Source organism: Sorex araneus, chromosome 2 (assembly GCF_027595985.1).
Source record: "Sorex araneus isolate mSorAra2 chromosome 2, mSorAra2.pri, whole genome shotgun sequence".
Classification (NCBI taxonomy): Eukaryota; Metazoa; Chordata; class Mammalia; order Eulipotyphla; family Soricidae; genus Sorex; species Sorex araneus.
Genome location: NC_073303.1, coordinates 292,949,137 through 292,969,139, shown reverse-complemented (window position 1 = coordinate 292,969,139; position 20,003 = coordinate 292,949,137). Strand labels below are relative to the sequence as shown.

General features: G+C 46.9%; 1 protein-coding gene across 1 annotated transcript in view; it reads right to left on the bottom strand.

Moving 5' to 3' along the window:
• Positions 1–4,018, bottom strand: part of C2H3orf70 (chromosome 2 C3orf70 homolog) — a 57,322-nt gene extending 53,304 nt beyond the window's left edge. Inside the window, exon 1 of the mRNA XM_004603038.2 lies at positions 3,621–4,018. Coding sequence (XP_004603095.2) covers positions 3,621–3,816 — 196 coding nt within the window. The 5' untranslated portion in view covers positions 3,817–4,018. The remainder of the gene's footprint in view (positions 1–3,620) is intronic.
• Positions 4,019–20,003: the final 15,985 nt, after the last annotated feature.

The following is a 20,003-nucleotide window of genomic DNA, read 5'->3' as shown; positions in this document are numbered from 1 at the left end:
CGATTTACTCGAGCAGACACCAGTAACGTCTCTATTCCTCTCAGCCCTGAAATTGTGTAGCCTCTCCTTACTTGTTATTTCCCAACGACTGGAGGCTCTTTTAGGGTCAGGCGAATGAGACCTATCGTTACTGTTTTTGGCATATCAGATATGTCACGGGTAGCTTGCCAGGCTCTACCCATGCAGGCAGAATACTCTCAGTAGCTTGCTGGGCTCTCTGATAGGTATGCATATATACTGTCATCCCATTGATCAACGATTTGCTTGAGTGGGCCCAGCAACGTATCCATTCATCCTAGCCCTGAGATTTTAGCAGCCTCTCTTTACTCGTCCTTCCCAAGGGTGCCACATTAGAGGCTCTTCAGGGTCAGGGGAATGAGGTCCATCATTGTTACTGTATTTGGCATATGAATACGCCGCAGGGAGCTTGCCAGGCTCTCCCTTGCGGGCAGTAAACTCTCAGTAGATTGCCAGGTTCTCCAAGAGGGAGAACTAGGCTATCAGATGTCTTTTATTTTATTTATTTTATTTAAAATAATATTTAATGGGAGTAAATATTTATGTATCAGTCAGTGCCTGTGTTCAAATATATACATATCTATATACATATATGTCACCACCACTGCACTGTAGTACTGCACTGTAGTCTCGTTGTTTATTGATTTGCTCGAGCGGGCACCAGTAACGTCTCCATTGTGAGACTTGTTGTTACTGTTTTTTTTTTTTTTGGCATATCGAATATGTCACGGCTAGCTTGCCAGGCTCTCTGAGAGGGACAGAAGAATTGTACCCGGGTCGGCTGTGTGCAAGACAAGTGCCCTACCCGCTGTGCTATCACTCCAGAGTTTGTTGCTGTGAGGCTGAATTTAGCTTGTTGTCAACTAGAGCTGTAGAGCCCCTGTTTTGTTGGTTTGTTTTCCATTGGTGGCAGTTAAGTCACACTGCCTACCCATCGGTAACATACACAGTAAAAATATATATGTATATTTATGTATATGTATGCATATATATATTACTGTGTATGTTACCGATGGGTAGGCAGTGTGACTTAACTGCCACCAATGGAAAACAAACCAACAAAACAGGGGCTCTACAGCTCTAGTTGACAACAAGCTAAATTCAGCCTCACAGCAACAAACTCAGTATGATGTGGCTATCAGAAAGCCTACTGTGATGGGGTTAGAAAGACATTACAGCACATAGGGTACTTGCCTTGCCCATGCCCTACCCCTATTCGGTCTCTGGCATACCACATGGTCCCCCAAGCACTGCCAGGGGTAATTCCTGAGTGTGGAGCCAGGAGTGACCCTGGAGAATCGCCATGTGTGGCCCCAAAATACACATACACACACACACACACAAAAAAAAAAAAAAAAACCATAAGCCTACTGTGATTCGAGTAGCTCTATCAGCAATAACATCTCACACCCAGAGCCAGAAGTCCTGCTCAACTCTGAACTGATCAGGCTCCACCAGGGATACCTTCTGAGCCAGCCGAGGAGTCACAGCCTCCAAAGGCTCATTATTAGAGTGGCTCATGCCAGTTCAGAACCAGGATGCTAAGAAGCCTGAATATTCTTCTATAAAAGAAAAGGCAGGAGGAAATAAAGATGTATAAATGAGACAAATTCCTTGGAAGGAAAATGATGGCTACCCTCATGCAGCCATTCAATGACCATGAACTGCCAACCTATTTCAGACCAACTGGGACAGCGGCTGAGGAGACGGAGAAGATCAACTTTGTCCGTGAGAAATGCTTGCATCTATCTGAAGAGCTGAATCAATCAGGATGTAGAAAAAGATCAGGGGGCTGGAGCAATAGCACAACAGGTAGGGCGTTGGCCTTGCACGCGGCCAACCAGAGTTCATCCCAGGCACCCCATAAGGTTCCCTGAGCCTGCCAAGAGTGATCCCTGAGGACACAGCTAGGAGGATGCCCTGAGCATAGTCGGGTGTGGCCCCCAAACAACCCCCCCCAAAAAAAATTAAAAAATAGGCTGTTCTATATGATTTTATAAGGTAGAAATAGAACCAAGTGAAAGAAGTTAGAAAGTAACTGCTTTCAGTTCCATATAAGGAAGAGTATTAAGAGTGGAGGCTGTCTCCTGAAGAGGCAGCTGGGAAGACGACAAGGTTCCCCCTCAACCCCCCACCCCCCAAAGCAGGGCTGTGCTCAGGGGGGAAACTGCTGGCATAACTCCCTCAGGGCTGAACCAGACCATCTGTAACCGACCCCGCTTCCGGTGACACTCTTCTTCCCACCAGAGATGGACGAGACGGCCCCACCTCTGCACTTCAGCATCCCAGGTTCCCTGCAACTGCCACTTCCAACTTGGAAACCTGTCCCCCGCCCCCACCCCCAGCTCTGCTGTGTGACTGGGAGCAGATCTGACAGAGGATGAGAGAGAGAGAGAGAGAGAGAGAGAGAGAGAGAGAGAGAGAGAGAGAGAGAGAGAGAGAGAGGAGAGAGAGGAGAGAGGAGAGAGAGAAAGGAGAGGAAGGAGAGAGAGGAAGGAGAGAAAAGGAGAGAGAGGGAAGAGAGAGAGAGAGAGGAAGGAGAGAGAGGGAAGAGAGAGAGAGGAAGGAGAAGGAGAGAGAGGAAGAAGAGAGAGAGCGACAGAAAGGGAGAGAAAGGAACTGAGCTTACACGAAAAAAATCAACACTGCTCAATGTGCCTTGTGCAGGTTAAAAAAAAAAAAAGCCAGAATTCACTACCCTTTAAATCACAAACTGACCAGAACGCATTCTATTACATTCAATTAATGTTAAATAAGGATTTCCTAGCTACTGCATCTCTTGCAGGGAGCCATGTTTCCCCAACGAGGATGAAATAATTGCAACTTAAGATCACTTCTGGCATCTGTGTCCTTAGTCCACACTCCAAAGCCCTCTGTTCCAAGGCTGTGTCGAAACCGTGCACAGGAGAGACTCCTGAAAAGAAATCGATTCTGCATCGGCGATGACAAGCCGGATGGCCGCGGGCTAATCAAATTGGGGCATTCTAATTAAACGGCTACTTAAGTTCAATTCGTCCGAAAACTCAAGACGAACAGAGGGGAGGCCTCGACCGTTCGGTTCTGGCTTTCCATAAACGGGGCTCCGCGCCCGCACGCTCAGTTAGTTCCCCTCGGGATTATTTCGTCGTGTTTTCGCCCAGTCTCATACTCCGGGGCCCGGGGGCTGCACGCGGGGGCTCGGGGCGGGGGTCCCCCCAAAGTGCGGAGATTAACTTCTGGGCAGCAGTCCCTCCCACTTCGGGCGCCTTCTGCAGTGTGGGCACCACGGGGCGGCCGGGCTGCCTCTCGGAGAGCAGCAGCTCGGGACCGGCACCGGGGCGCCGGGAGAAGCGCCCCGGAACCGGCCGGTCCCGGGCGCGGGGGAAACGGCTCTCCCCTGCTTTTGGCACCAACTCTGCAGGTCCGCTGCTCCCCCCCACGGGAGAAAGGAAGAAGGAGGGGAGAAGGGGCGCGGGGAGGACCCCCGTTTCGGGGGGTGGGGGGGCGGCAAGACCCGCTCCCGTCAAGTGGCCCGAGCCGGGCTCCCCCAGGAACCGCTGCCCCGCGCTGCCCGCGCCGAGCCCGCGCCCCGAGCCCGCGCCGGACGCGCCGCCGCGACTTACAGTGACACCATCCCAGGTGACAGCACCAGTGCAGCTTGAAGCACTTGCCGTGGCTGTGCGTGGCACAGATGGAGAGCCCGTCGCACGGCTGGAAGTCGGGCCGGCGGGCAGCGCAACTCCGCGCCAGGGCCTGCGCCTCGTCCACTTTCTCACTCTTCCAGCCCCGCTCGGGCGCCGCCGCCGCCGCTTCGCTCATGTCCGCCGGCTCCTGAGTCGCCGCGAGGCGGGAGCCCGCGGGGAAAGCGGCGTCGGGCGCGGGGCGGGCGCGAGGAGGGCGCGGCGGCAGGTCGGCGGCGGGGCCCTGGCGCGCGAGAGGAGCCGCCCCGGGTGCCGCGGCCGCCGGGAGCGCGTGAGGAGGACGCCGAGCCCGCCGCCGCCGCCGCCGCCTTCCTGCCGCCCGCGCGGCCGCCCCGCGCGCCGCCGCGCCTGCGCGCGCCCGCGAGCCCGGCCCCGAGCCCTGCGCCCGGCCCCGCCTCCTCACACGCTCCCTCAGGGCCGGGCGGCCGGCCCCGCCCCCTCACACGCTCCCTCAGGGTCTGGGCCGGCCCCGCCCCCTCGCACGCTCCCTCAGGGTCTGGGCCGGCCCCGCCCCCTCGCACGCTCCCTCAGGGTCTGGAGAGGCCGGCCCCGCCCCCTCGCGCGCTCCCTCTGGGTCTGGGGCCGGCCCCGCCCCCTCACACGCTCCTTCAGGGTCTGGGCCGGACCCGCCCCCTCACACGCTCCCTCAGGGCCGGGCGAGTGGCGGCGCGCGCTCCCTGAGGAACGAGCACCAACGCCGCGGCGGCGCCTTGGGCAGCCACCGGCACACGTTACGCCCTCCGAACCGGGCCGTCTCGGCGGCCTCGGCCACACGACGCGTCCACCGTCCGCGTGGGGCCGGGCACGCCGAGGACACGCCCACCCGGGCCTCCCGCGGGGCTGCTCGCACGCGCGCGCGCGCACCCGTTGCTTCGCACACACGCGTCCGCGCGCACGCCTCCCCCGGGGAGCCTGGACCCAGAGACCCACTCGGAGGCGCGTGCACGCCCTTCCCCGGGGCCGGCTTCGTGGGAAACTCCCCGCCCCCCACTCCAGTGCCTGGCCGCACTGATCCCACCCATGGGTACCTTAAGTGCTCTTCTACCCCCAGTCATAGAGGGGAAAGTAACCAAGTTAGGGGGGAGGAGGTCACCGGTGTGTGTGTGTGTGTGTGTGTGTGTGTGTGTGTTGCACGTGTGTGTTGCACGGGACTCGTGTGTGGAATGCGTGCAGAGTACAGTGTGTAAGTGATATGGGGTGGTTAGATGAGTGTGTAGTGGTTGGGTGTGTTGTATATATGCATGATACATAATGACTGTAATGGGAGTGTGCATTTGCAGAGTGTGTGCGTGTGTGAGAGAGAGAGAATGGGGGGATGTATATGAACGGTGTGGATTGTAGGTTGTGTGTCCATGTATAATAGTGAATTGAAGAGCCAGAACCATAGTACAGCAGAAAGCGTGCTTGTCTTGCATGCAGCAGACCTGTGTTCCAACCCCAGCACCCCATTTGGCCCCCAAAGCCCTTCCAAGAGTGATCCCTGAGCTCAGAACCAGGAGTAACCTCTGAGCACTGCAGGGTGTGTCCCCAAAGTCAATAATGATAATAACAATAATAACTGGTTTGTGGTGAGTGTGTAGTTGAGTGTGTGTCTGCATGGTGTTCGGTAGATAGGATTTACAGACAAGTGTGTGTGGCAGTGCGTCTCATGAACAGCATGTCAAGTGTATATGGTGATGGGGGAATATGGTATGTGTGGTTGTGAGCACACAAATGGGAATCCTTTCTGTGTCTCTGCATGCTAATGTGTGCGTTAAGTGGCCAGGCTGGTGGCTGCGGAGCCCCGCACAATCAGCTTGCCTTCTTCCCTCCTGGGGACAAGTTGCTCCAAATAGATTTTCCACGCCCGGCTGGGCTGCTGGGAACCTACCCAGGGCTGGAATCACTAAGAGAAAACAAACCATTCGCTCCCGAGGAGACTGGTATGGGAATTAGTGTTTCCCTGCAACAAGGCCAGAGCCCAGTCTTGAACACAGAAAAGGAGGGGACCTCTTGTCATTATTTGCCAAATGAGCTTCAGAGCAGAGGAAAGTGCCTGTAATTGCAGAGATTCAGGGAACAACAATAAAGCCTTCCAGCTTAAATGCTGTGTGGGAACATGTTTATGCCCAGGTCCACTTTCTCTCTGTTACATTACTCCTTTCCTGCTTTGCTCTGACAAGGAGGCTCATCAGGGTTTTGAAATAACCAAATTCATCTTCAGGCACTGAAAATCCTCTGCTGCCATAAGCAATCTTTTATAATTTTCCCTTTTATTTAACCTTGGCATGAGAAGGGAAATGTAATTTGCATATATCTGACTCTAGTGAAGTCTCCAATTCTTAGAGGTTAGGAATTCGATTGAATGGCAAGGTATTTTCAAGAAAAAAGATTTTGAATCGAAATCACAAAAAAAAAGTTCCTCCAATTTAACATTGAAACAGATAGATACATGAAGCACCATCTCTTCAGCTAAAGGAACCCCCCCACCCCCTCCTGAAAAATATCCTGAGGACGTTTATCCTAAGTACATCCCTGACTCATAAAATCTCTCCATCCCTGCTGTTCATTTCACAGTCTGACCCACCTCGGAATCACATGAGTAAAAGGGAGAGAAAACTTAATGAAAGAAATCCATAATCCATTATTGCTGCAGCAAGCCAAACAAAATTTTTTCAAACAAAGGAGGATTCCCATCTCTTCTATCCCACTTTTTTCTCACCCCCAATACAAAGATGCACTCAAATACTGCCCATATCATCAAAGCCCTTATAAGAAAATCCTTTCCGTGCTTTGAGGAACCCATATGTGAATGAAATCCCCTAGGGAAAAGTTCACTCTAAGGTAAATAGTGTCATAAGAATCTATGCTAGATGACACATACCATTTCTAATAGTGAAAAGGGACCATGAAAATGATGCAATAGAGCAGTATAGGAGGAGACAAAGGTAAATTGTCCAAATAACCTACTTTATGTAAGCCATATGATTTGTAGCTGAAAAATCTATGTTTTCTCTTAATATAAACTCACTCCATCCTCTTGCCCTACAGAAGTTATTAACCTTTTCAGTCCTCAGGGGAGCAGGGAAGGTAAATGTTCTGTGACCTCTCAAACATATACACACAGAGTGTTCCAGATGTGCTGTCAGGATACAAGTTTCTAACATTCTGCTATGGAAAATGCAACACATACAAAAGTGGAGAGGCTAGAATCAGGAACAGCCATGCTCCCCTCACCCATTTTCCACTATTATTGACTGATGTAGAAAATCTTTTTTTTCCTTCTGAGCTTTACCCATTCCTGACCCCCATCCAACCACTAGATTATTTTTGAAGCAAATCCGACATTATATAGTTTTATCTCTAAATATTTTAGCATTTATCTCTAAAGGAACTTTTAAACAACAAACCCACAATACCATTAGCACATAATCGAATGCAGTTTGATCATAGACTTGCCCCATGGTATCTCACCACCTCTCCAACTCCCCTTTAAGAATTCTAGTCCCACGGGGCTGGAGAGATAGCACAGCGGGTAGGGCGTTTGCCTGTAAGTGGCCAACCCAGGTTCGATTCCCAGCATCCTATATGGTCCCCCAGAACACCGCCAGGAGTAATTCCTGAGTGCAGATCCCAGAGTAACCCCTGAGCATCACTGGGTGTGACCCCCCCAAAAAAAGAATGCTAGTCCTGCCTGGAATTTTCCAGTCCCTTCTCCCCAACTCTTTCTCTGAGCTACCTACACTAAGTTTATATGCTCTCCCATCATACCCCTTAACTCTTTGAACAAATAATCAAATAAGGAAGTGTTGAACGAACACCTTTTCCCTTTCCTCCCCTCACCTGTGACAAACTTGTAAGCTCTCCACATCCAAAACCAGGACTCTGCCATATTCACCATCTCGTTCCAGCACTAAGCACAGCAGATAAATAACTGTTGAAATGGAGAAAATTATTCCATCTCAGATTCCCAGAGCCTGGGGGAAAGTCCATCTGTGTAAAATTGTTTGCAAATACATGTGTGAACAACAACTTCTCTTGGAACTCTTGACTAATCCCACCCACTGCAGACTGTGAGTGTAGCAATGTGTATTTGTTATCTCTTGCTGTGTAACAAATGACCTCGGAATGAAAACAACACACAGCTTCTGTGGGCCAAGTACACAAGGCATGACTTACCTGGACTTTCTTCTTTCAAAAGTCTTTCACAGAGAGATAGTACCATGGATAGAGTGCTTGCTTTGCACACCCAGGGCTCAATTCCTGCACCTTATATATCTCCACAGTCCAACAGATTTTATCCCTGAGCCAGAGCCATGAGCATAGCCAGGTATGGCCCCAAAACAAAACCAAAATTCTCTCACAAGGCTGCAATGAAGGTCATGGTACTCTAGTTTAAAGGGTCAGCCAAGAAATACTCTGCTATTGGGCTCACTTACTGATTGGTCGTTGGTGAATTTTTTCCATCTGGGAACTATTGGTCTGAGGGTTCCTCACTGGTTTCTGACTGAAGAGCACCCTCAGATCCTTGCTACATAGAAGTCTTCACAGCATGGGTTCACCCATAACAGCTTTAGCAGCACAAACATATTTTTAAGTCACAATCTTTTTTTTTTTTAAATTGAATCCTCTAAGATATATAGCTTCAAAGTTGTTCATGATTGGGTTTCAGTCATACGATGTTCCAACACCCATCCCTTCACCTCCAAAGATTTCCCACCACCACTGTTCTAGTTTCTCTTCCTCTTCCCCACTTCTGGCCTGTCTCTTTAGCAGGCAATTCTGTGTGTGTGTGTGTCTGTCTGTCTCTCTCTCTCTCTCTTTTCTTTTGGCATTATGGTTTGCATACTGAAAGGTTATTGTGTCTTTCATTTGATAGAAGTGACAGCACATCACTTTTGCCATGTCCTATTTGATAGAAACAAGCACCAAGTTGGGTCTTTACAGGCGAGGAGGAGATTCCACAAAGACATCGATGCCAGGAGGCAGAAATGATTAGGAGCCATTTCAGAAGTGACCTACCAGACCATGGCCTTGCTTCTGCCAATGGCATAAAAGCAAAGCTGGCAGAGCCAAGATGCTCATAGAGCAGCTCATGTGGGTCTGCCCTCTCTCTGTTTGGAACCCTCTGTCCAGCATCATATGTACAAATAAAGCAAGCCAGCTGGAGAATGAAATGCCTTGTGGAGAAGGCCAGAGGTGTTCCAGTAATGAGCCTCCAGTTCATAGCACATGAACAATCAGTCTTATGAACGATCAGTGAGACTATATTCCCATGTATTATACTCATCAACTGATCACAGAAGCAGGAGACAGTCCAGCAAAGGTCTGATTAGAAAAGCCACCAGGATGAGAGTGACAGAACTATGAGCTACGGAAAACACTTGTTTCCAGCTGCAAAGTTTTGAGTGCTCCCTTACCTGGTAGAGCAAAATGATTCACTAAGTCTGTCAGGTTGTCTACAAGGTAACGGAGGACTGCAGAAGCAAAGGGACTTGCCCAGTGGTCTCATTGCAGCTGACAGAGGGGGAAACGTGATCTAGGATCTGGCATCAGAACAATGCAGATGCTTCCAGGATATGTTCTGTTGTTTTCTAGTTGAGAGCCCTGGGCAAATTTCCCATGCTGTCTAGTCTTTAGTTTCTTTTATCGGCAAAACAAAACAGAAGGCTTTCCAGAACATCTTTGAGCACTTAAAAGCTATGGCTTGCCCATTTGATTATAGATAGAGCCCTGGTTAGAATCCCTTCGGTTTCAATGTTACTTGGAAAGAGTAAGATATTCCCTTTCTATCCTACGACTCATATTTTTCTAATGTGCATTTAAGTTATGTCCATGCACACGGATCATTCTGAACACTTTGATAAATCGAGTCATTACAAATCAGTTACTTTGGGGCTGCTTGATTGAACCTAGCAACTAATTCCACTAAGGTTATAAATAACTTGCTAGTAATTGGTCAATTTGTCATATTAAAGCAATTAGGATGATAAAGTGGATGGAGACGCTTCCCAATGAGGTGCAACTAAATTAGGAGTCATCTGTGGGGAAGAAGGAGCCTCCTTAGTATTGTTGCTGGCATAATTTAGACCCTCACCATCCCCTCTGGCAAAAAAGGAAAGAACATCAGCTTGGGGACCAGACCAAATGGAATCAAAGCTCAACAACTCCTACCATTCCACTTGCAATTTGGGGTAAGTTATCTAACTGCCTCTGACGTGGGAATTACAATCCTACCTCCTATACATATAGTACAATTAATATTACAAGAACCAAGTGTTTTATCCAGTTCATGGTAGATACTCAATAAATGTTAGTCTTTTTTTCCCCAATACCTTCAAATATCCCCCGCCAACAGATTATGCTCTGATCCTTCCCTCACCATGTTGAAAAGAGATCTCTCTTAAAATGATCATATTGTACCAGGTCTTAAAAACCTTTGGCACCTGGCATTGCCTACTAAATAAATTCAAACTTTTTTTTTGCTTTTTTTGGGGGGGTCACACCTGGCGATGCACAGGGATTACTCCTGGCTCTTCACTCAGGAATTACTACTGGCAGTGTTCAGGGGACCATGTGGGATGCTGGGATTCGAACCCGGGTCAGCCACGTGCAAGGCAAACGCCCTACCTGCTGTGCTATCGCTCCAGCCCCTAAATTCAAACTTTTTTATAGGTTATACAAAACTCTTCCAATTTCTTCTTCAGCAACCTTTCCTCATAGCTCCAAATCTGTTCCTTCTCTGGGTTTTTTTCAAAATTCTGGACATATAATAATACCCTCTTCTCCTGACATTGTGCCTCCTTTCATCCTGGGAATTGAATTGCTCCTGTACGCAGGGGGGGAAATCTTATTTTCCCCTCATGGGCCAGCTCCATTGCTACTTGAAACCTTTTTTCTTAATTCACTTCTTCTTCACACAGGAACATCCCATCCCTACCATTTGGTACCTTAAGTTTCAATACAGGTACAGTTGCATTGCTATATTCCCAATGTCTGACTCTGTTAGGGGTTTGGAGACACGCAACAAATATTTTTAAATAAGCACATCAAAATATTTATAAATAAAAGTCCAAAATATTATTGAAAGAAAATAATGCCTTTCAAAACTTAAATCCTAAAGCTAGGACAGTCCTTTGAAAATGAAAAGAAGACTTACATCATAAACTGCTTTGAATTTGATTGAACAATTCACCTGTGTAGGTGTCAGGCCTTCAACAGTTACAGACTCAAAGAGATATTTTATCTTTTTTTGCAGGGGTTGGAGGGGGAGAAGATTTGGAACCAGGAGCTCCTCTATATTCAGGCATCACTCAGGATGGTACTCAGAGGACCACATGTGGTGCTGGGGATCAAACCAGCGTTGACCATGTGTAAGGCAAGGGCATTGCCTACTGAACTATTTCTCAGGTCCACAAAGGGATCCTTTAGACATTGCAAGAATGATAGCGCTGAAACCGAGACTCCGTTGTGGTCTCCACTCCCCACCCTTTGCTACTGCGCCACCAGTGACAGCTTTCCCGTGAAATATCCCGGTGTGCCAGCAGTAAAAGCATGAGGAAAACCAGAGCCGAGTCCAAAATAGCATTGCTTGTTTTTTTTAAAGAGCCAGAAGGGGTTGATATTTGTAGCTCCCCTTAATGTGATTTTCAAAACTCACCATTTTATCCCCTCGACTGCTCTTTGAAAAGAGCACTCCAGGTTTGTGCATAATTGTTTTACCATCCAGAGAAGGATTTTTATCTCTGAAAACACACACACACACAAACACAATGTTAGTGAAAAAAGTAAACCTGCAGAGTAGGTTTTGAATATAAAAGGGGAGGGCACAGAGGACACTCATTAATGTGCCAAGCAATCAGCCTCCTGTGGGCATCTGTACACCCCTGGGCATGGAAGCCCAATAATCACTGGGCTTTCCCTGACTGATATGATGTGACACTAATCGAGGAAAGATCTGGGTCAATTTTGCGCTCTGCACAAACACAGCCCATTCCTTACGCTTCAGTGCTCCACACGTACTTCTGGAAGCAACAGACCTCTCATAATTTGGAAATAAGAACCCGCTGGCTTTCTTTCCTTCTTCTTCTTTTTCTTTCTTTTTTTTAAATGGTAGGATAACATGCACCTTCTGCCATTTCCATAAAAAAATCTTTTTCTTGATGATTAGCAATTAAAATAATTCAGCTTTAATTAGCTCCTTTTGGTAAGCAGCTTTGACAGCAAAGAGCTACCCAGCATACAATGACTGACTCATGGATTATAAATGAGGTAGCAGAGCTACAGGCACCCTGAGAGGCTGCCCAACTGCAGGTGGCCCCCAGCCACATTCAGGGCCAGGGTCTGTGGCCACGGGTCATGGAACTATCCTGGATGCTTTAGCCACCCCACCAAATGCTTCTCTGTGCTAGCCTCTGGTGTGGTGATCATTGGAGGGGAGATAAAAATCAGCCATAACAGGAGGAAGGGCAACTGCTTTGATGAACAGAGGGTTAACAAAACAAAACAAGAGAGAAACATCTTAGTGTGCCCAGAGCCATCAAAAATCCTTTCACGGGGGACCAGAGCAATAGTACAGCTGGTAGGGCATTTGCCTTGCAAGTAGTTCGATCCCAGGATCCCATATGGTCCCCCTGAGCACCGCCAGGAGTAATTCCTGTGTGCAGAGCCAGGAGTAACCCCTGAGTATTGCCAGGTGTGACCCAAAAACAAAAACAAATTCTTTCACTGGGGCTGGAGAGATAGTGCAGTGGGTGAGGTGCATGCCTTGCATGTGTCTGACCTGGGTTCGATTCTCTGCGTCCCATATGGCCCCCCCGGCACCTGAGTGCAGTAGTAATTAATGAGTGCAGAGCCAGGAGAAAATTTTTAAGTTGTTTCAGAAAAAGTATAAATTCATTGTGAAGATGTGGACAAACTGGGATGGGAGGAAAATAAATGTGTGCTGGCGGGAGGCTGGAGGGGCACCTGTGTAAGTGTGTCTCTCTTGAAAGACATTGAAGGGCTAGGACGACAATACAGTGCTCAGGACACTTGCTCTGCATGCTGCCAACGTGGATTCAATTCTCACCACCCCATATGGTTCCCCAAGAGTGATCCTTGAACTTAGAGCCAGCAGTGAGTCCTGAGCCCTGTCAGGTATGGCCCCAAAACCAAAAAAGTAAAACAAAAAACATTAAGTCACTGGGCCTGAGGGAACAATGGTCACTCAAGAGAAGGAACTGGGAGGCAGGAGTCAGTTGTTGAAGTGGAACATTGAAACGTCTAGACCAGTCGCTTTTGAACCCTCTTGGCCAAAAACACCTCGTTCGGTAGAAACACTTAATAAGAAAACTTCAGGGAAACCCACTGGCAAAGTTCAGCTGCTCAGGTGAGGCTGATAACGTGGTGAGGAATGCTGGAAGCCTCTGGGATCTCCACAGCCCCAGAGACAGACTACTGCTCCAGAACAGGATGGGAGACGGGAGCTGAGCACCTCTAAGGTGGCTCCCAATATCACTAACCCCTGCGCTTCACATCCAAAAGTCTTTCTTGCATTGACTGAGGCCTGGCTTTGGCAAGTCCACATATTGATGGCATCACTTCGAAGGTAAGGTCACAAAAACTATGACTTTGGCTGCTTCTGCGAGACCTCAGTCTGCAGGAGGCCTATGCCCTGCCACGAGGGGCTCCACAGAAAGATCCACGGAGCAAGAAACTGACACCCATGGCAAAGGGACAGGGAGGGCCTGAGGTCTGCAGACAACCACGTGCGACACCTGTGAGAGCTGGGCACCAAATCAGTCAAATCCGCCTGACAGAATCTGAAAATAATATCTGTTTAGGCCAATACCTAAATGGCCAGCTAAACGACCCCAGATTCCAGAAAAAATGAGATAATAAATGTTTGTTTGGCGTCTCTAAGTTATGGTGCTATTTGTTGTGTAGCTAGATATACTGGAGGGATTCTGAGCACAGAGTCACAGGATCAAATGTGCACTCCACTCGTGTGTGTGTGTGTGCGCGCGTGTGCGTGTGTGTGTGTGTGTGTGTGTGTGCCTGAAGCAAAATAGTTTTATTAAAAGAAACTGACTTGAAGCTAGAGAAGTAGTGCAGAGGTTAGGATGCTGCCTTGCATGTGCCCAGCTCAGTTTCCATCCCTGGTATTCCCTATCAGCCCCCTCCGCCGGCACCACCAGGAGTGATCCCTGAGTGCAGAGCCAGGTGTAAGCCCTGAACACTGCCAGGTGGTGACTCCCTAAACCTGAAATACACACATACATACATTGTAGCACTATAGCACTGTTGTGCATTGTTCATCAATTTCCTCAAGCGGGCACCAGTAACATCTCCATTGTGAGATTTGTTGTTACTATTTTTGGCATATCGAATACATACAAACATACATTTACTTAGAGAAATGTGAGGCAAGAGAATGAGAGAGTGATATGTGTTTAAGAGAGACCACGGGCTTCTCCAGAGAGTAAGAAAGCCCAAACGTGCATTCTTCATGTTAACTTTGGAACAAGAAGGAGAAACAGTAAGAGGCAACTACAGCTAAGAACACAGCTTGTCCTGAAGGGCTATAAAAAAAAAAAATCTGAGGGCCAGAGAGATAGTACAGAAGTTAAAGAGCTTACTCAGCACATGGCTAACTATGGCTCAAAACCGCACATCCCAAATGGTCCCCTGAGCCCTGAGAACAGAGCCAGCAGTACACTCTGAGTACTACCGCGTGTGGCCTACCAAAGAAAATGATTGGAACAGTGGGAGGTAAAAGAAGGGGAGTGATGTAGATCCTGAAGAAGCAAAATCAGGAAAATTTAGGATTACTTGGTCCTGGGGAGCAAAGTTACTTCAGAGACATTGTCAGTAATAAGCTAGAGAAGAAGTGAAGGGAAACAAAATGAGACAGCGTGGGCGGATGGATAGCTATGTGGCCGGAAACCACCCCGACAGAGAATATTAACAGCTTCCTGGATATGTTGTCCAAAGAAGTTGGAAATCAGGTCTTCTGCATACCAAATTGCACTTACACATTAAGGGTTTGGAATCCCCAGTGCCTTTGATAGGGGTCTAAGAAATTAACCCCGAAAAGCAAAGATCTCTGGAGATAGAACAAAGGGAGCACTGGAGACTGTATTGAGGCACAGTCTTCCTGTAAGGCATCCAAGCAAACACCTGAAACATGGTTCTACCTGCCTGACCAAATTCCTTCTCAAGAGAAGTGAGCTTTTTGTTTATTTTTTTGCTTTTGGGGTCACACCCGACAATGCACAGGGGTTACTCCTGTCTAAGTTATTCAGGAATTAATCCTGGCAGTGCTTGGGGGACCATATGGGATGCTGGGAATCGAACCTGGGTTGGCCATGTGCAAGGCAAATGTTCTACCCGCTGTACTATTGCTCCCGCTCCGAGAAGTGAACTTAAAAAAAAAAAAAGATTTCTTTCTTTATTTTAGTTTGAGGGCTATATTTGGCAGTGCTCAGGTCTTACTCCTGGCTCTGAGTTCAGGGATCACTCCTGGTGGGACTCACGGGACCACATAGGGTGCTGGGGATCAAACCCAGGTTAGTTGTGTGCATAGCAAGTGCCCTGCCTACTGTACGATCTCTCTGGCCCCCAAGAGAAGCTAGATTTAACAGCTTTCCTGAGACTGTGGTCACTACAGAAGAACAAGGACGTGATTTTTGGAGCCAAGGAGCACTGAGTTTGAATCCTGTCTCCACCAGCTGCTAACTGGTGTTCTTGGACACGTGGATAATTGTCTCTGGCCCAGGCTCTCCTGAGCTGTCTAGCGGGATAATGATTCCAGTTTTAGTGGAGTTGTTGGGATAAGTAAGACAGTGAGCCTAACTACTAAGAACAGCTCCTGGGGTACAAAACAGGCACTTAAGAGTAGGTCGCAGATATTATGATGGCGATTTAATTGCATCATCTCTTCTAAATGTAGTCCATTCTAGCCCAGAGAGTGTCCTTACTGGCTCATCCTAAAAGCAGCAGAAGCATCATCAATGGATGATGATCCACACTAGAGATCTTAGTACTCAGTGTCCAGAAGAGAGTGGATGAGTGTGTGTGTGTGTGTGTGTGTGTGTGTGTGTGTGTGTGTGTGTGTAGGAGTGGAGTGCATCTGTTGTGATTGCAGATACCTTAATAGGAAGGGTTGTTTTATTTTACTTTTAATGGGAAAGTGCCTGAGAGGAGAGTACAAGTCCATAAATTGAGGGGATTGTTAAGTGAACTCCCTTTCCTGGCTCAGAAAAGTATAGTCACTTTCCTTAAAGCAGAAAGGTGTTCAGGCCAGAGAGATAATACAATGGGTAGGGGATTTGCATTGCATGTGGCTGACCTGGATTTGAGTCCTAGCCTCCTATAGTCCCCTGGGTCTGGCCAGGAGTAAGCAATGAGCACTACTGGATATGGCACAAAAACAAATAAAACCCAGAAAGTACTCATTCCAGAAAAAAAAATCAATTTTTTTTTTTCTGATAGAAGGTGCTCAAGATTCCAGTCCTCTATTCTTCCTCCTACTTTGATTGTGAAGTCTAAAAGTAGGATTTCTATTTGGATGCATTTAAATTTTTAAATTTTGTTGCTGTTGCTCTCTACCCCTTGTTGGTAATTAAGGTAAAACTTTGATACTGTGATATTATAAACAAAGGTCCAGCAAAGCCCAAATCCTGTCCCAACAGCCACTCCCCCTTGCCCTTTCTTCCAGGTTCCAAAGACTTGAATCACGTGGGGCTGGAGCAATAGCACAGTGGGTAGGGCGTTTGCCTTGCACGCGGCTGACCCGGGTTCGATTCCCAGCATCCCATATGGTCCCCTGAGCACCGCCAGGAGTAATTCCTGAGTGCAGAGCCAGGAGTAACCCCTGTGCATTGCCAGGTGTGACCCCCCCCCCAAAAAAAAGCAAAGACTTGAATCACAATAAAGCATGATAGACTGTGGAACAGTCTCTTAATTAAGCTGTCTCATGCACCACCCATATCCCCAGTGGAGAGCTCTCTGATCAAAAAAAAGGAAGTGTGTGTGTGTGTGTGTGTGTGTGTGTGTGTGTGTGTGTGCTCGAGAGCACACGCGCACTCGAGTGTATTGGGGAGTGGAGGGGTGGCCTCAGGAGATAGCTTAACCATCAGAAGCACATGCAAAGCACATATTAGACCCAAGTTTGAATCCCAGGACCACATGTCCTCCCAGACTTGCTGGGTGTGACTCCGGAGCCCCAAACACTGTGGGGGTGGCCCTGGTGATCACTGGCGATGTGGAGCTTGGTAAACCAGTAGTAGCCCACCAGATGGGATGGGATGTAACGCAGAAGGCAACCAATCTCGATTAATAAAACATAAGCACAGAAGGTGTAACTTGTAACAATATCTTAGTAATCTCTCATACAAAGACCTAATATCTCAGTGGTTAGATATAATATTTTACACTAATTTTCTTGTAAAGACATTTATTTTGATCATTCTATTAGAAAAATATTGATAACAAGGAATATAAAATAAATTACTGAGGGCCTGCATAAGGGGTGATTGGGAAAATTGGAGACTGGTGGAAAGAAGTAATGGTGGTGGGACTGGTGTTGGAAGATTGAGTGCCTTAACAAATCATCATGAACAACTTTGTAAACCACATTGTTTATACAAACTGTAGGGAGAAATTTACATATGTAAATTACCTGTTTAATGTAAATGCCACAATACATTAACACAGAATTGTTTTAACAGTTTTATTAATGAGAGGTGAGACATGATTATTACATAATGAGATGTAAGTATAAAATAACATTTAATGTAATATACACTAAATTCTAGTTGAAGACATATATGTAAATAAGGATAGGCATTTTATTATAATGAATTAAATGATTTAAATGTTCTTATTTACATAGGTAAAAATCATACAGTAATCACAACTTGACTCTTACTGATTTATTTTCTGATCATTCTATTTGCCAGTTCTTAAAGTTCTTTTTTTTTTCTTTTTGGGTCACACCCAGCACTGCACAGGGGTTATTCCTGGATCATGCACTCAGGAATATCTCTTGCAGTGCTTGGGGGACCATATGGGATACTGGGAATGAAACCCAGGTTGGCCACGTGCAAGGCAAACGCCCTACCCGCTGTGCTATCGCTCCAGTCCCACCAGTTCTTAAAGTTTTGTTGGAATAAGCAATATAAAGTAAATTTGTTATGTGCCTAAGAGGGCAGGTTGGAATTGGGAAGGAAACTGAGATATTGGTGGAGGGAAGGTCACACTGGTGGTGTTGGAACACTAAATGCGTGAAACAACTGTATAATGAATAACTGTAAATCATGATGTTTTTTAATAAAAATTGATCTTGGCAGCTCTGCATTTTGGGGCTATAGCACTGAACTTCTGGCCAGGCTGGTGAGTCCAGGCTGGTACAGCCCCTGGGTATCCTGAGTACCACTTGAGAGGCCAAATATATAAATGAAGCAAGTAGAGTTTCTTTCCTCTGTGCCAAGGGGTCAAATCCAGGTCAGCCATGTACAAGGTAAGTGCCCTTTTGTTCTATATATCCAGCCACTGAAAAGTTGCATTTTTTAAGTAAATGATTATAATCTCAATCAGAAACAAGAGAAGAATGACAAACCAATAGAAATCAGAAAATATGGCATGCATCAAGGAAGGGCGATGTGGAAACCTGAGTCTGAAAGCAAAAGGCAGACTCCCTAATCCTCGCAGCACATTTGCTCTTGGGTTCCCTCTGGTCTTTGGTTAAAGCAGCAAGAGCAGAGAGTGAAGACTGTCTGACACTGAGAGCAGAGAGGTGGCTGTGATCTCAGTGGAATGTGGCGAGTGTCTCCTGGGGACACAGAATTCTAGAGGCAGGAGTCACTGTAGCTATGGAGGTGTCTGCAAATCCCTGCTGCACTGAGGTTTTGCTTCCTCGGAAAACAGCAAAAATAAAAAATAAAAGGGACTAAGAGCAATTGGGTCAAATGTCCAAATGATATACCATCTTTCCCCTCTTTTTGAGGGCCAAGGGGAGGGGTCACACTGGGCAGTGCTCAGGGCTTATTCCTAGTTCTGTGCTCAGGGATCACTCTGGGTAGGGCTCTGCGGATCATATGGGATCAAAGCCGGGCCAGCCACTTGCAAGGCAAACAAGTGGTCGTATTGCTCCCTTGTCTACTTTCTTTTAGTTTCTTTTGATTTGAGCCACCTCCAAACTATTTTTATCTTTGCCCTTAAACAGGAAACTAAGGTAACAATAGCCTTGTTGGATTTTCATCCACAAACAATAACAAACGGAAGGAAAGAGGGCGTTCAGAATAAAAATACATAAACTATAGCAAGTTTTTAAAATTAGTAACATAGAGATTAAGCGTTATTTCAGATTCTTAAGAATTTGATTGATGGGTCCAGAGAGAGAGAGAGAGAGAGAGAGAGAGAGAGAGGGAGAGTAAGACAGTATAGCAGAGAGGTCACTTAGACTTGTAAGCTGCCAACACGGTTCAATCTCTGGCACCCTCATATGGTCCCCCGAATCTCACATTAAGCTTGAGAGATCTCTGAGTGCAGAGCCAGGCGGAAGTCCCTGAACATCACTCAGTGTGGCCCAATTCCTTATTCGATGTATTGAGAGAGATGCCCCCTCACCCTGCGCCAGGCTGAGTCCACCCACCCAACAGAGTCCCGGCAGCCGAAAACCTCCAGAACCCAATCACCACCACACTCATGGCCGATCTCTGCAGGCTTGGTCCTGTGAGAATGAATCTTCTGAAAATCTCAGGTATGTTGGTTTTGTGACCGAAATCTCCAGGCTCGTATGGAATTTATGATTTGCCTTTGGTGCAGGCTTGGGACAATTTGAAATAATGGTGGTGGTAATGTGTAATGGTGGTGGGATTGGTTAGAATATCGACTGTAACAAACTATTGTGAAAAACCTTACAAAGATAAAAAAATTAAAAAAAGATAAATGCTATAAAACATACATATACTTATACAGAGCAATGAAGCACCACACTGGAACCACCAACAAACTGGTATCAGCAACAGCAAGTTTCTTAAAATTCTCTAAAATTCTGCATCCTTTTTGGTATAACAGGATTCATAATATCCATCTTGAGGTTAGTTTTAAGAGGTCACCTAGAAAATGACTCTAAAGCACTTAGCACAGTGCCAGGGCTATAGTACATAGTGTTACTCTGAGTCAGAGCGTTAAAAAACAAACAAGAACAAACAAAATGGTTAAATGATCTAGAAATACAAACAGAAAAACATGTCTATCCCAGTAGTGGAAAACAAATTTCTGATCAGAGAAGCATGAAGGACTTTATCAGGGATAAAAATAAATGTGCAGAAACACAAA